This window comes from Poecilia latipinna, unplaced genomic scaffold (assembly GCF_001443285.1).
Source record: "Poecilia latipinna isolate Pla-1442-1.1 unplaced genomic scaffold, P_latipinna-1.0 Scaffold2438, whole genome shotgun sequence".
NCBI lineage: Eukaryota > Metazoa > Chordata > Actinopteri > Cyprinodontiformes > Poeciliidae > Poecilia > Poecilia latipinna.
The window spans coordinates 73,957-89,963 of NW_015115054.1; the positions used below are offsets into that span (position 1 = coordinate 73,957).

At 38.6% G+C, this 16,007-nt stretch overlaps 1 protein-coding gene across 1 annotated transcript in view; it reads right to left on the bottom strand.

Annotated features, from left to right (window-relative positions):
- LOC106937787 (neuroligin-4, X-linked-like) overlaps positions 1-7,869 on the bottom strand; it is a 58,958-nt gene extending 51,089 nt beyond the window's left edge. The window contains exon 1 of the mRNA XM_015019467.1: positions 7,691-7,869. Coding sequence (XP_014874953.1) covers positions 7,691-7,811 — 121 coding nt within the window. The 5' untranslated portion in view covers positions 7,812-7,869. The remainder of the gene's footprint in view (positions 1-7,690) is intronic.
- Positions 7,870-16,007: the final 8,138 nt, after the last annotated feature.

Genomic DNA, 16,007 nt, shown 5'->3' on the forward strand with positions numbered 1-16,007 from the left:
GGCCGTTTACTTAAAATGAAGCCTAAGTTATCAGCTAATTATTGCTACATATATTTCTAAATATTCATGCTAGCTAGTGCGAGAAGCATGCTAAGGAGGAACACCAAAACAAAAGTGTCCAGTTTAAATGGCAACTGTGCCAAATGCTTCAGAAAATGATGGGCATTTCAGAATTTAAAGAAAGTCATACACAAATATAAAAAACATCAATTATTCAGGCATTTAGGAAGTATCTGACTACAGCAGATTATTGAAAATACTTTTTCTGACTGAGTCAATGCAGTGAGGGAGAATCAGCTGTGCTTCGCAGCAGTTAACAACGTGTTGTTGCACAAAGTTACAATTAACATTTCACAGTCTTCATGGGGGCTGGAACAACACCGTTCCATAATTATATGATGTGTCAACTAGATATTAAGGTAATTAGCTTTTTGCCTTTTCAGCTTTAAAGCAATTCAAATGTATATAATGACTGGAGTATATTTTACTTTCTTTATGATTTGCCTGTAAAAGTTTTCATTTTTTCTAGGGCTGTCAACGTTAACATGTGTTTAATCTAAAACGAATGAATGAGTTAATATTACATAATGCAGAATAATCACATCACCTATTTTGACCTAAAGCATTGGGTGGCTCACAGCAGCGCGGTCTTGTACTGCGGTCAGCAACACAGAGTGAAAAGATGAGACTGCTGCACTCAGCGGCAAATATCACTTTAAAAGGAACAAACAATGGACTTTTGGGTAAAACCAAAATAGCATATATTTACTGAAATTATGAATTTCAGTAAATACAAACAGTTTATAATTAACATTTCTAATTTACATTTGAAACTAAATGATTTCTTTAAATTATAAAAGCCCAGAAAACTGAGATGTTTTCTGTCATTTTTATATTTCAAGCTTCCAAAGGTAAGCATGGTGATTAATCGTGATTAATCACAGTGCTAGAGTGTGATTAATCTGATTACAATTTTTAATCGATTGACAGCACTAATGTTTTCTCACATGATTGATGTTAATGTTTTGTACTGCTATTAAATCCATATTTTATTGAATCTTCTGACAAAGTCCACCTTGTGTCTGACTTCTTCCTCTCTGCAAGGACAGCCACGGCTGAAGGAGGCTGTCACCAATTGGATATGCTTTCCCTGCAGAGGGCCATTTATGACAGTGTTTGAAGATAAAGATATAGAAATGCTGTGTGACTCCGGCCAGTGGTCAGATATTCAGTCCAGCTGTGAGTCAGACCATGAGGCGATGTCTTCTGACGTGACACCGAAAGGCAGAGGGCTGCAGCTGCAGCTCACATTGTGCCGCCAGAAGGATTGAGAAGGAGAAAAAAAAGAGCCAGCGGAACACACATTTTGTCTTGGCCAGAAACATGACGAGGGCACGGGGAGGAGGGCGCACACAGTCATCTGTCGCTTTGGCAAAACAGTCATTTGCATGACAAATGTTGCTCTGTGTGTGTTTTAGTCAATGTGTCCTGCTGTGTCGGTGCTAATCAGCAGCGGCTTTTCTTCCTTTTCAACTCTGCCTCTTTCCTCTGCCTTTTATGGGGATGTTTTGATAAATTCAGGGGTTTTTTCTTGATATGAAAATAAAAAAAAATGTTTAAAAATGTTGTTTCCTTTGTCTCTAAATGGGCTCACAATAAAGAACACTTGCTGCCTATCTGCGAGTTTCATGCAATTCAGTTTGATGTTGTCAAAGTCTTGAATTAGGACAAAGTATATCATTATTTGAATGTCGGAAAGCCAAAATTAAGCTATGCCATTCTTTAGTAGGTGGACAACAACAAGGCTCCTTTCACACAGGTTGTGGATTTCTAGAAATGTTCATACAAAAAGGAAACACTAAGAACGGCCCAATGCTGTTTTTACTCCCCCAGACCTGTAAGTGGCGCTACACACTTAATATGGGGCATGACTCTCCCACACAAGGCTAACAGTAGGCTACAAGGGAAGGAGAATGGCGAAAGCCGAGTGGACTCTTCTGTCTGGAGTGCCAACAAAGTTGAGCTTCTTCTCTGTTTCATACTGGATTATAAAAATAATAAACTATTTATTGGCAAATTTTTGTAGTTGCATCATATTTAACCTTGTTTTGTATGCCCTTTGTTTTCAGTGAGACAATCATTGTCCAAGGACAACAGATAAAAAACAGCTTTTTAATTCTGGCACATTTACAGAAACATAAATGTGCCAGTTTTGTCCCTGCCAAATAAATTAAAATATTTAAAATTTCAACTGCAGAACAAGCATGTGACATGCCATTGTTTTTGTTTAGCATGGCACATATGGCGCTCCAATGTGTTTGTTGATAGCTTTAAGTAAATCATTTGTACAGTGGGATGCTACCAGCCATGTTCAGTGTCCCAAGTTTGGTGTTGGCTCACAGTCCAAAGGGAAAAGATCGTGTCACATAGGAGATGTGACTTTTGTTCCTTCTCTCACAGATGTCATTTTATAGCTATCAAGATTGTTTGTGAAAGATTATTTTAATGTAATAGAATTGTTCAACCCATACACTGATTTTTTCTTATTTTTTAGTAACATCCTAAATTAAGACACTGAAATGATTTAAAACCATCCTGACATCAAGTCTTTGACTATGCCATTCGATTTATTTGGGCTGACTCAAGAGCATAAAGATGGACAGAAAACATGTGAGATTTAATGCCAATTTGAAAACAAATAACATCACAAAATTTTACATTTTTGGGGGCATTGAAAAGAATCTAGTTTGTTTTTTTGTTTTTTTTCACATTACTACCACAACTTTTAATGGGTTGTATTGTGATTTTATGAGAAATGCAAACTTAAAGCAGTGCATAATTTGATACTAACAAGGTGATTGTTGGATTTAAAGTCACTTGTGAAGATATTTTGTTGTATTGCATTTTATCTTGGGGTAATGTTATAAAATCACACCACTCTTTTCTGATTTCAGTTTCTACAAAACATGTTTAAAAACAATAAATCAAGTCCATTCCAGTTCCCGTTCAGACAGCACATGGTGTTGATCTGTGTATCACACAAAACTCCAGAAACAGACCATATGTTTCACAAACAGATGCTCTACTAGAGTAGTTTAGAATGAGAGTAAGATCAGTGTTTGCCCAGCTTTGCATGAAGCCTGGAAGCTTCTTACTGTTCTAGGAAAAATAAACAAAAAACAAATAAACACAAACTTTATGTCTGATTTAAGTTGTGTAATAAAAAAAAACATCAATCTGTAAAAGTAAAAAAGCAACTGAATCAAAATAACACTAGTTACCTCTTGTATACCATCTCCCTCTGATCAAATCCTAACTCTTTACACAGAGTTGCTACTTCAATACAATATAACCTGAGGGCAACCATGCAAGACCCGACTGTCTGTCCCTTAATATTGCCAGTCACAACAGCTTAGATGCTGCTGTTTTTACCTGGTGAATCTGTCTCCCTGTGTTTGTCTGATACAGGAAGATGGTTCCCCAGACTACCTCAGAAACAGGTTTAGCTTTAAAAACACCCTCGGCTGATGTTGACACGTCTCTCTTCATAACACATTTTGTAAACATGAGAATGCCACAGACCCTCTACTTCACTGTGAGGTTGTATACTTACAGACCAGCAAAACAGAAGGAAAAAACTTGGATTGAGGATTTTCTGTTTTTGGTCTCAGAAAATGTTTACCAAATATTAGAGATCAACCAGCATCATGAAGGCCAGGAACAAGACAGACAAGAAGACGTGGAGCAGCTATAAGCAGGGTTAGGGGGTTTCAGGTCAGGAGGAGTCCGGTGGACTCGGTTAGATTGGGAACCAAAACTGAAACATTTGCTCCATTTTCAGCTGGTGCAGTTTGCTTTCACACTGCACTGTTAAACAAATCAAACCCTTCGAAAAACCTGTTCCCAGCTCAGGGGGGAGAATCCATTAACAGATAGTTACTACGTTACTCTTTATCTTATGGAAATATGGCAAGAAGAAATACATTGCAAGAATGCATCAACATAAGAATTGAATGCACTATCATCTAAAATCCCAGTAAATTGTATTGAATGTGGTTAGAACATGACACAACATGAAGAAGTTTTCTAAGTATGAATGCATTTGCAAGCCCCCCCTTTGCTTGTACTGCAGTAGCACAGTTGTGTCATTGGCTCCACCAAAGGTAATGTGTGTGATCTAAAGGAAAAGCATGGAAGTGATGCAGCCACTGACGGCCATCTGGCTCCATGTGTGAGGTCAAAGTGGAGAAGGCCGAGTGCCCCATGATTTCCTGCAGTCCTCCCTCTCCCTGCCAGCGCTGACACAGTTACAAGCTGCTTGTCCTGCAGAACTCACTTGCCCTTAACGTGAGATGCCTGCTTTAGTCCGGCGTCATGCTGTTCACACGTTTAGCGTGCCAGGCCTCGTTGAAAGCTACTACCACCCCAGCAGCATCTGGAGACGTCCATTTGAATCATCTGAATCATAGCAACAGCCACACATTTTTATTGGGTCAGGAAACTGCTGTGTTTGCTGATGTTCACAAGAACTTTCCTACGCTGAGGAGCCGTCCAGCTCATTTTGTTTATGCTGGATCCAGCAGTTCAGTTGAGGAGTCAGACTGCTAACAGAATGACTTTGGACACATCCAGAGCACTGACTGTCAACTTTTTTTTTGACTCAAGCTATTTCTGTCAAAAGCAGATTGCAAGTTTCCAGCTCTTCAAGTCCTTATTTCCTACTTACTTGGAGAAAGAACTTGTATTTGACAGCATGTTTAACCACAGTCAGGCTTCAAAGCTCAGGAAAACCTCAAAAGAGAGGACTGCACAGATGTGTGCAAAAGTATCTATATTCTGCTGCTGTTGAAAAAACATAGTTTTGTGTTGTTTCCATTAAATAAGAAATTGAATTAAAATGACACATGGATTCACTTGTTCACAGGATAAGTCATTAAAAGCCATGGCAGCGATTCATGTAAACAGTCACATGAGACATTCAGCCAATGACACAACTTTTATGAACTTTTATGAGAGTTCAGATAAAAACACACAATCATCCTCCTACTACTTCCTGTTTTCTTCTTCGACGTTTTTACCAGAAGTAACATCCGGCTGTTGATTTTGTGTGATGTGAAAAGCGTGTTTCCATTACAGTTTTGCGAAATACAGATTTGAACATGGCTCAAAAACCACCTCATCCTTGATCAAAAACTTATTTTTTAAAAACATGAGTTTCTTCAAACTTGGCTTGTTTCCATTAAGCAAATTTATTTTTGCAATTTCAAATTGTGTAATTCTGTGGTTAATGGAGACACAGCTACTGTGAGTCGACAGGTTCTCTGCTTCTTCACCGTAGGTGAAGGTTTGAATTTAAGCGGGCCACTTCACTTTTTTCCTTCAGCTTGACAGCAATGTAGAAACTACAGCAGGTAAGATATTAAACTTTAAACCAGACCTTTAACATGAAGACATGCTTGACCAGTACAGAAGGACAGTGACCAATCTGAGCCAACATCCCTCATAACCTTGTCGGTTCCTCCAAAGTATTGTGCTGGATGTCTTAGTGAACCACTCTGCCACACCGATGGAAGAACAGAGTGAGGAGACCAAATGGGTTTCATAATGGAATTGAGGTCAAAGGAGTTCTGATTGATTTGGGTTATTATCAGATCTTGCCAGCACAAAAAAAGAACCTCATTACAGCTGAGGTTGTGTGTGTGAAATCCATCATTTCAGCAAACACAATTAAGATGCTCTGTAAATGATTTGGCAAAGCTCAACAGTATTGCTCAGAAGACTGGCATCTAATATAGATACAAGGTTTGCCACTCTTCTGACACTAGAACAATAACTTCAGACAGAACCACGTGAAAAATGTTCCATCAAAACTTTCATGAGTCCAGTTGATTCCTTCCATTTTGTCTGCCTTTGCGCCCATACCCCTCTTTTGTTTTGATGTAAGATACTCATCTGCATTTCCTCTCTCTCTTTCTTTCTCTTCTTCCTCATGTCTTTTCCTCCTCTCTGCATTGCACACTTTTCCAGCACACCTTTCCCCCCTGGCTCTCCTGCAACTAAATATAGTGACTGGTGCAGACAGCTCAGCCTTATAACAAATGGTAAGCAGAGCAGTGGCGCTGCAGAGGCATGTGCATTTGGATGAGCTGCAGCTTGACTTCAAGAGACAATGAAGTGCATGCATTCAGTGAAGGAATCACAGATACATCATTTCAAGAAGGAAACAATGCAGATAATCAGAATGTATGTGTACTACTATCATAGTTGAAGGGAAAAAAAGCCGTCATTGCTGCAGAGGACCTGTTGCTTTGGCACTGAATACAACAATACATTTGTCTTGTCAACTGAACAAAAAATGTTACTTTTATCTCTGCATGAGGGGCTTCTGAGTGGTTTCCTTACTATGGAAATGAACAGGGCTTCTCTCTGTTACACTCACAAAATTTATATCAAGTGGAGCCAGAGTAGACTGACTCCCACAGAGATAGACTGGAGCAGTACCCACGTATAAGTGGAATAGCAAGAGTAAAGATGATTTTGCATGCACATATTGTGTGGGAGTCTCCAGAGCATCAGCTGCTCCTGTTTATGTGAGGCAGCAGCATGAAGAGCAGAAAGGCAACATGAGAACCATTTACAGAGGAGAAATTATCAATAACTCTGCTTTTCTGACACCAGCACCTTCACAGGATTGTTGTTGTTCTGGGGTCACATGTCACACCAGAAGCTTCTTGAGCAATATGATGATGGGACATTCCCATCATGTTTATATGTGCATATAATTGTCTCAACAAATGTGGCCACATTGCATTTTAGTTTTGAATTTCAAACCATTTGAGGTCTCTTCAAATTGGATCCAAATTTGAAACAGATTTGAAAAGACTCACTGGAAATCTGGAATAAATATATTCAAAATATCTGGTGGTATTTAAGTATTACACAAAACAAAAACACAACCAAAGGTTGTTGTGTACCTCACATTGTTTTTGTCCATGAATCACATGGCAGCACATTGCCCCTAGTTATACTGTAGACAGGCATAAGAATGATAAAGCTCTTAAATTATGATGAACCAACAATACACTGTTCAGTAACCAACAGATCTGCATTTCAATATTAAGTTTACTATGAAAATATTATAATAATCCATTGACTAATATTTGTTTTCTCACTGTATCTACAGGCTGCTAGAAATCCAGTAATAACAAAATGAACTTAAGACTAGAAGAACAAAAACAATATCAACAATTGAAAACAAACATAACATAAAGATCTGAGGTGCAAATATGAGCAGTTCATATTCTTTGTTCATAATTAATAAAATATTCTATTAGTTTAGCAAAGACTTTTGATATGAGAACTTAAATTTATAAGGACATAATATTGTTTAAAGGTAAAATGAAATGAATGATGTTCAGTTAGATCATGGAGAGTGTTTGTTGTTTTAAACTTTGGCTTTGAGGTGAGTATATTTAAATCTTTTAATCAAAATAAACTGAAATGAACTGAAATATCTCATTGGCAGTAGGGAAACAAAAAGCCTGTGAAACGGCCCATAAAACACCAGATATAAACCTGAATGGTTCTTATTTAACTCCTTCTTAAATCCCATTGTGGTTTAGAATCGAATGTCGACTCGTTGTTGAACGTGTCTGAATCGGCTCAATTAAAGTCTAAGTGGTGGACTCACCCAGAACTCCAAGCCGGTAGTTGATTGTGATGACGATTACGTTCCCGTAACTCGCCAGGATGCTGCCATCGATCATGTTGCCGGTTCCCTCCACATACGAGCCTCCATGGATGTAAACCATGACGGGCTTCAATCCATTCTCATCATGAATATCTGAGGAGAAGAAATCACAGGTCAGAAAAAAAAAAACAAACAAAACAAAAAAAAAAAAACAAGGTTTCTACATTTACAAATTAATTGGCCAAGATTGTGTTTCCAATTTATTTAAATTGAGGTATATTGACAGTTTGGAAAAATAAAATATTATTATTATAACTATATATTTTTGGGTTGCTGTTAGTTTGTTGTAAAAGTTTTAGTTTTGCTTTAATTATACGTTACAAACTACATGCATCTACAACATATTTAGACAAAAGCAGATTGCAAGTTTAATGTAATTTTTCTGATGAGGAATAAATTAAAACATCCCAACATTTGTTCTTAAATACAATGGTTAGAATCACACACACTGATGTATCTCATCAGAACCACATGATTAAAATAGCATTACTCAGCATTTGAAGGAGACTTAACAGCTTTGAGTCTCAGGCATTTAATTTGATGCTCCTGACTGTCGAAGAGAGAGTGAAGCACCCTGGTTTGGGGCTTTGGTGCTGCAGGAGGGACCGGTGCACTTCACTAAGTAGATGGCAACATGAGGACAGAATATTATGGAAATATTGAAGCAACATGTCAAGAAATCAACAGGAAGTTAAAGTTTAGAGAGTAACAACAATTCCACTTGAACAATGTCACAAAACACCATCAAATACGGATGGATGCTCTGGAGTATCCATCACAACCACATGATCTTAGACCCAGCTGAAAAGGTGCATGAGACTCCTCTGTCAGAGGAACTGGCCAAAATTCCAGCAAACTATTGTGGAAAAACTTATGAAATGAAAGATTTGCAGTTTAAAAGGCAATTCTACCAAGAAGTAAGAAACAGAGGAGAAATTCTGAATTTTAAGAATAAATGATGTAAATAATCTTCTAATCGTTAAATCCATAGAAATGAAGCAAGAAAAGCTAGTCAGTTATAGAATGTCCATAAATCAAACTTTGGTTTCAACATCATATATTTAATGTTCAGTATTGCTAATATCTGATGTGCTGGTAGTCAGTGATAAATAAGCCAGTCCATTGAAAATACAGGAAAAATCTGATGATTAATGATTTTGACATGTTTTTGAATCTAACAGGAACTTAAGTATCCAGTACTTTAAAGGACAGAGTGTGTTAGAAATATGCTTTGACTTCCTCCAACAAATCCTGATGAGCACATCATGGTTTAAACCCTGTAATCTTACATCAGTCTGTTCTCTCTGCTCCATTTGTTATTTGTGTAATGCACTGGGAATATGGCAATTATGGCAGATGAAAACCTTGTTTATGAAACTCTCCGGTTGTGATTAAGCAGGATGATTAGCAAATATGTATCTGGTATCTACAAAACATGAGAATCCTTTTTATCAAAGAGTATGGAAGGAAAAAGTACTTCCAAGTGAAAAGTGTTTGAACCAAATCTGAGAGCAAAGGAGCCACAAGCATGTTACCAAGAATTCACTCAAAATCTGGCATTTGTTGTAACTTTTTTCACCTAACTCCTTTGAACCGCAGGGTTGAAAGGGAAGGAACATCAGAGCAGTCCTTCCGATGCCTGGTCTCACTGCACTACAGCAAGTTTTGGTTTTACCTGAAACCAACTCCTGAACAAATTCATTCACCCTGCCAGCTCAGAAATCTCTCAAATGTCATTTGGGATGGAAGTCTCTGCCGGTGAAAACTGTAAATCGAAAGCAGAGGTTGGGAGCTGTTAGTATGAAATATCCCAAATGAGGAAACCGAGCTGTAATATTTGCTGGTTATATTTTGCAATTTCACTGGAAAGAAACAGGTGTTTATTTCTAAAACAATCTTTCTTAAAGATTTCTGTGGCTGATGATAAACAAGAGAACAAATTCCATTTAGTCTGACTCTGAACCACTAGATGAGGTTCACCAGTTCAGCTAAGTGATGAAGATGCCATGCTGAAGTTTCCCTCTTTGTCTTCCAAAAGTAAAAACGGTCATTTTGACACTTCACTTTTTGCTTCATAAGACTACAGGACATGTCTCCAAAAAATAAAGTCTTTGTCCCTGAGGACATCTACAAACTATAAAATGTTGCTTTTGGAGAAATTTTGTTTTCCTCTCTTTTCCCACCATCTTGAATTTATTTTTCTGTGGACTCTGTTTTTACAGTGGATGGAAATATCTGGTTCTCCACTGTGTTAGAAAAGAGAAATTGCCATACACAGCACATGAAACATCGGAAAGCACAATTAGAAAACCACAAATGGCTAAAAGGTTAGCCACTAATGACGCTAAAGCTAACATCTGCTTTGTGTTTGTTCGGATTCAATTTGTGAAATTAGTCTTTCCTGGATTTGATCATCTCTTGCTTTCAAACTGAATTACACCAACACATTAAACTTGAACTAGATAAGTCTACGCTGGAAATAAATTATTTCAAACACAGATTGAATTCATGAAAACAAAAATGAACTGATTGTTTTCAACACTCTCTCATACAGAAAGTACCAGAAGATTCAACAAGAGCAAAAAATAAATTCCCTGGACTGTGTCTATTGGTCTTAAATTGGATCTTCTATGTGCATACAAAATATGAATCCCTCTTCCTATTGGTGATGGTGCAAAAGGATTTGTTTGCATGATGCACAAATCAACAAAGGTAGATAGCCACAAGACAGGAAGAGTGCATAATTATCCTTTTCTACAGAATCAAAACTAAGGTCAAGAAGTCCTGAGCAACCCACAGAGAGGTTATTAATGTCTACTGTACTCTGAGTTGTTGCCCCGGGCTTAGTAAAGCCCTGCACCTACTCCTCAACTCCTCACCTGTAACCAAAGTGGCAGAGTCATAGGTTGGGGTGTAAGTGGTAGGGGGATGGGTTGCTAATGGTGAGCCTGGGAGGATCTGAGGTCAGAGCCCCGGGCCAATTTACCCCACTTTAACAAATGCCTGCTAATTACAGAGGCTGGCCAGCACAGCGGTGTCAATAACTTCCTGTTTGTCATTCAGTTCCACATTAGAACAAGCCCCCGCGGAACAGGGTGGGCGGCAGGAACAACCTTGAAAAGGCAGATGCACATAAAACAAGAGCAGTGCCATTAAATTGTCATAGCCTCTAACAGATCGGCATCTGATGGTTGCTGCAGGCATCTGTGGGCTCAAACAAAACTATTCTCTAGCTTTCCATCAAACAAACAGGCAAACTGACTGCTTGTGTCTATCTCTTTGGTTGGAGTGCATCAGTAGAGTCACATGCTAAAAGAGACGGAGAGCATAAAGAAGTCTACTCAGCCTAATTCAGTCCAACAAAGAAGAAATAAACACCAAGCACAGTTAGCTCTCATTTACTAAAACGTCAAACATTTAATTTCACTAACATGTTGCTCATGAATGAAAATAACAGACATGATTTAAGTTTATTTGTATAGCACAAGGCAGTTCAAAGTGCTAAATATCAAAATACACAAAAATACAAAGTCATAAAATCAACATACCAATAAAAATTACATTTTGTTTAGTGTTGTCATCAAAATCATAAATACACATCAAATATTCACAGATGGAACTTTGAATGTAAAGTTCCATTTATTATCTTGCAAAAGCAACTCTGAACAGGTGGGCTTTCAGCCCTCGGTGTTTCGGCAGGCTTGTGGTTTTCTGGAATGTTATTCCAGATTTGTGGAGCATAGAAGCTGAATGCTGCTTCTCCATGCTTGGTTCTGGTTCTGAGGATTTGGACCAGACTCAGAATCCAAAGACCTGAGAGGTCTGGAAGGTTGATACAACAGCAGATCTTTAATGTATTGTGGTGCAAAACCGTTCAGTGATTTATAAACTAACAACAGTCTTAAAGTCTATTTAAATCCACCCTGAATAAGGATATACATTATTTTTTGAGTACTTCATGAAAACCTAAAACTTTTGAAAACGTCCATTTATACATCAGTGTTTTTATTTTTATTACTCTCTAAGATTTAGGAATTCAGTTGATTCAAAATCTCTTTAGTCAGAATCTGCACTTTCTACCTTCTTTTTATTAACTCCTGAGCTAAAGCTGGACATGATTCAACGTGAACATTGTTCAAACCAGTTTCACATTTGTGCTAATTATACAGCCTTACATGAGCTGTATTTATTTGGATCAGAAGGACCAACTTTGGGTAATTGTGTATTGTCTACCAAAGGAAAATTGGTTTGAATGCAATTAGAGTAAATTAGAGCCACTTTCAGAGAAGTAGTTTGGATTTGACCTCAATAAATCAAGTTCTTCCATTCCTGGTACGACGAGGTTCAAAACCAGAGAAGCTGAAAGCAAACCTGCCAACTGACATGAATGTACAGATGCTTGCTACAGGCTGGTTTGGTGTTTTATCATGAGTCCTGGGTGGGCTCGGGATGCCATGCTCCAGTCCCGTCACTGAGGAGTCCATTTAAAGGAAAATAAAACGGTGTGCTTTAAATGCTTTTCTCGTTGTCTCTCCCACACTGTCTCTGTGCCTCTCACTCTCTGAACTCTCTCAGCTCTGCAGAGCTGCCTCGGTGACTGTGCACTGAGTTCGTCTTGGACATTTATCACTGCCACCCGGGCCGGGGGGATAATATATTCCTCCAGTGGCTGCGTATGTTGCACACATTACTCATCTTTATATGGGTGAGGGAGGTGGAGAGAGGGAGTGGATGGTGTTTGAGGTGGGCTGGGAGCTTGTTCAAGGGGAACCAACTGAGTTTTCTATTGCTTTCAGCATTTTCTGCTGTTAGCAGGACAAATAAAACTGGCTGTTAATGGAATCTATGTAAAGTGCATCGCTGCAGGCTTGTCTGCCCTCACCACTACCACTGCTGTCACAGCTGACACTGACCTTCTTCCTGCTCAATATGGTTTTACTGACAGTACATGAACAGATAGTCATCATTTGGCCAAGAGCAAGGACTTCATATCTTAAGAGGAGAAGAATGAAGAAAAGAGAACATATTCATAAATCTATAAAGAACTAAGTGAAAATCTGTGGATGTGGGTAATTCCACCATTACAGTTTTAATTGTGCTTTTCTTGAGAAGGTATAAATCCAAACACAATTGTTGGTAAATCCAGGACAGAAGACGTAGGGCTCGTCTGCAGTGCTGTGTGGTTTCTCTGCAGAGGTATAGGTGGGACCACAGGGGAGCTACACGAGTAATTCATTGCCACTGCAGATGTAAAAACAGTCACGATGCATTGATCTGCTGTGCTTTCCTGAAAACACAGCCAAGGACTGCTGGTGTCTGAGTGTGTGATTTAAGTAGGCCAACATGAAACAGGTAATTATAAATATGTATGTCTAACACTGAAAGGGAATAAGAAGGACAGCAAATAAACCCTCACAGGAAAAACTAAAAATCAAGAACACTGCTTCCTAAAATCTGTTTCTAAAAAACAATAACTCAAAATCCAATCTTAACTGTGTGATTGACTTAAACTAATACTCCAGTGTCAGCCATTTAGATTATACTGTGTGTGTGTGTGTTCTTGAATTATTGTGTTTGTGTTGAGTGGTTGTATGTGAGTTAGATTGTCACCTGGAGGTGCACAGTTGTTAGTGTGGAGTAAAAGGTGGAAGGCCTGTAACACAGGACGGGTGGGCCCAACCCGGGAAAGACACAGGAGCCCCAGGCAGACAGACACGAGGCACCACCCTAGGGCAGCTTGCTAAGCACAGCAGTAGCATCCAGCAAGGCAAAGAGATGCAGGGGGAAACGTAAGGCGCCTGGCCCCCCTGACCCATGTCAGAAATCAGCCACCATAGCAACCCAGAGCCCCCACTAATCCCTGGCAGCAAGACCGACCAATGTCTGTGGTGATGTGAAATGTTGCAATGAATGCAGTGTGCATTGATATTAGGGTTGTTGCTGAGGTGTGTGAGACTTCACTGATCGATGACAGAAAAGCCTCCCCATCCCAAGACTCTAAGTGACGGGTGTTCACTGCATGGTGCTGCACTCATCGACTATGAAGGCTACACATCAAGACACAATTGCAGTGCAGTACTGGATATGTTAGGGAGGATGGGGTGGTTCACACCACTGAGACCAGTCATTCCTCAGAAATCCCCAAAGATGCCAGGTAGTCCACAAAGACCAAATTGAGTTTACAAAACTCAACACTGCAACTCTTGTACGAGGCAATGAACTGCTCAACATTAAAATTAGCAAACACCTGGTGGAACTGCTCACCCGCTGAGCTCATTACAGGGGCAACGTCTCAGTGAAACGCTGCTAAAAAAATAAAACATTGTTAAATGGTTAATAGAGGAGCCATGTTGTGATGACATCCTGAAGGAGGAGTTTCAGAAAAATCAGGAGTTTCTTAAAGAGACCGAGTTAAATTATGAAGTCAAATTTATTTTAAGTTATATTTGATATATACAGTATTTTTATAACAACTAAACATAGCATAGTTAATTGACTGTGCTGTACAATGGCACACAGGCTGACATAGTGGTTGTAAGCATTCATAGCTCAGGAAGGCATTGGAGTTCATGACTGAAAAGATTTGGCAGTAAAATGAGGAAGATATACACACGACAGGTGGTCATAATGTTATGCCTGAGCGAGCGATGTACATGAAACATCATGTCTGTATTAGAAAAGTAGAGAAACTAGAAAATATTCTAGTTTCCTATGCTAACAGAGCCTTATGTAGAAAGACACTAACATCAGCTATAAGTCTCCTCTGAACATCTCTAACATGATTTCACTTCTTAAACTCAGTAAAGATTTTATCTTTATAGCTCATGCTTAGACTCAGCAACATGTTAAGATTCTCTTTTAAAGCAAAATCCATAAAAACTGATCGAATGCTCATAATGATAGGACTCAGAAATGTCACTGCATTTCCTGGCACTTGCATCTCTCCCCCTGGAAAACAAATGATGGCCTTTAACTAAGACATCTCTGTGTTTTTCTCTGTCCTCCAGTCATCTGTCAGTCCCCACTGATTACCCAACGCAGCGCTGAAAAATGCTGCACTGTTTGGTTATTATCAAGCAGGCGCAAGAGGTGTTAATAGAAGAGAAAAGACATGGCAGACATTTGTCGGAGTGACTGATGAACAAATTGCTTCTGTCAAAACAGCATGGGTTGGTCCTCATGCTGCGGCGAGCTCTGGGAGGGGAGGGGACAGAATATGTAAAAAAGAAAAAGGGAATCTAAAATTTAAAAATGTAATTCATCAGGGGACAAAAAATGTTTTAAATTCAAATCAGGTGGATAACTGATTAAAAAGGAAAGGCTGGGATCAATTATGTTTAAATGTACTGTGGTGTTTTAGAAACATCTAACTTACATTTTGAAACCAGATATTTATAGAAAAAGGACAGAACTTGTTTTTCCAACTGTCTGATATTATATCAGGCTAAAGTTTTCCAGTAAATGAACAAGGAAGCAAGAAACAATCAAACAAATGAACAAAAGTCTGTGAACAAACTTACATATGTACAAAACAACTGACAAAGGAAAGAATAAAGCAAGGAATGAAAGAAGTCAACCAATGAATAAATTGTGGAAGGAATTAAATATATGGAGGGATGAAGGAAACAAAAAAGGAATAAAGAATAAGACAGTTTAAAAGGAAAGCAAGATGATAGGAAACAAGGGAGATTAAAGACAAAGAAGGCAAGAAATAAAAGACAGAGGGAAAGATATTGAAAGAAAGAAGAACTGACGCAAGGAAAGAAGGACAGAAGCAAAGACGCATTTCAGGAAAGAAGATAACCGTTTCTGTTTTATCTCAATTTTTATTTTTGAACCAATGTTCTTTCAACATAAGAAATAAGAACAGGAGTTCCCTCTAGTCTAATCGTTGGCACAGACACTGAAATATTAAAAATGCATGACGCACATCTCACACACAACACTGACTCCAGAAAACACTAAACATCAGTGTTGTGGTCAAGACTACCTAACCCAAGACCAAGACAAGAGAGTATCAAGACTGAGACAAGACCAAGACTTTTAGGGTCCGACACCAAGTCAAGACCAAGACTGAGGGAAGTCGAGACCGAGTCAAGACCAAGACCAGCGCCCCGCGCTACATGACACAATAAAATGTTAAATATGATCAAAATTGCTTCTCAAATTGATCTGAAAGATCCATATTCCCATAAAAACATCTAGATATTAAATACTTAATACATTTTACCAATTTTAAATATTCCATCTCTGTGCT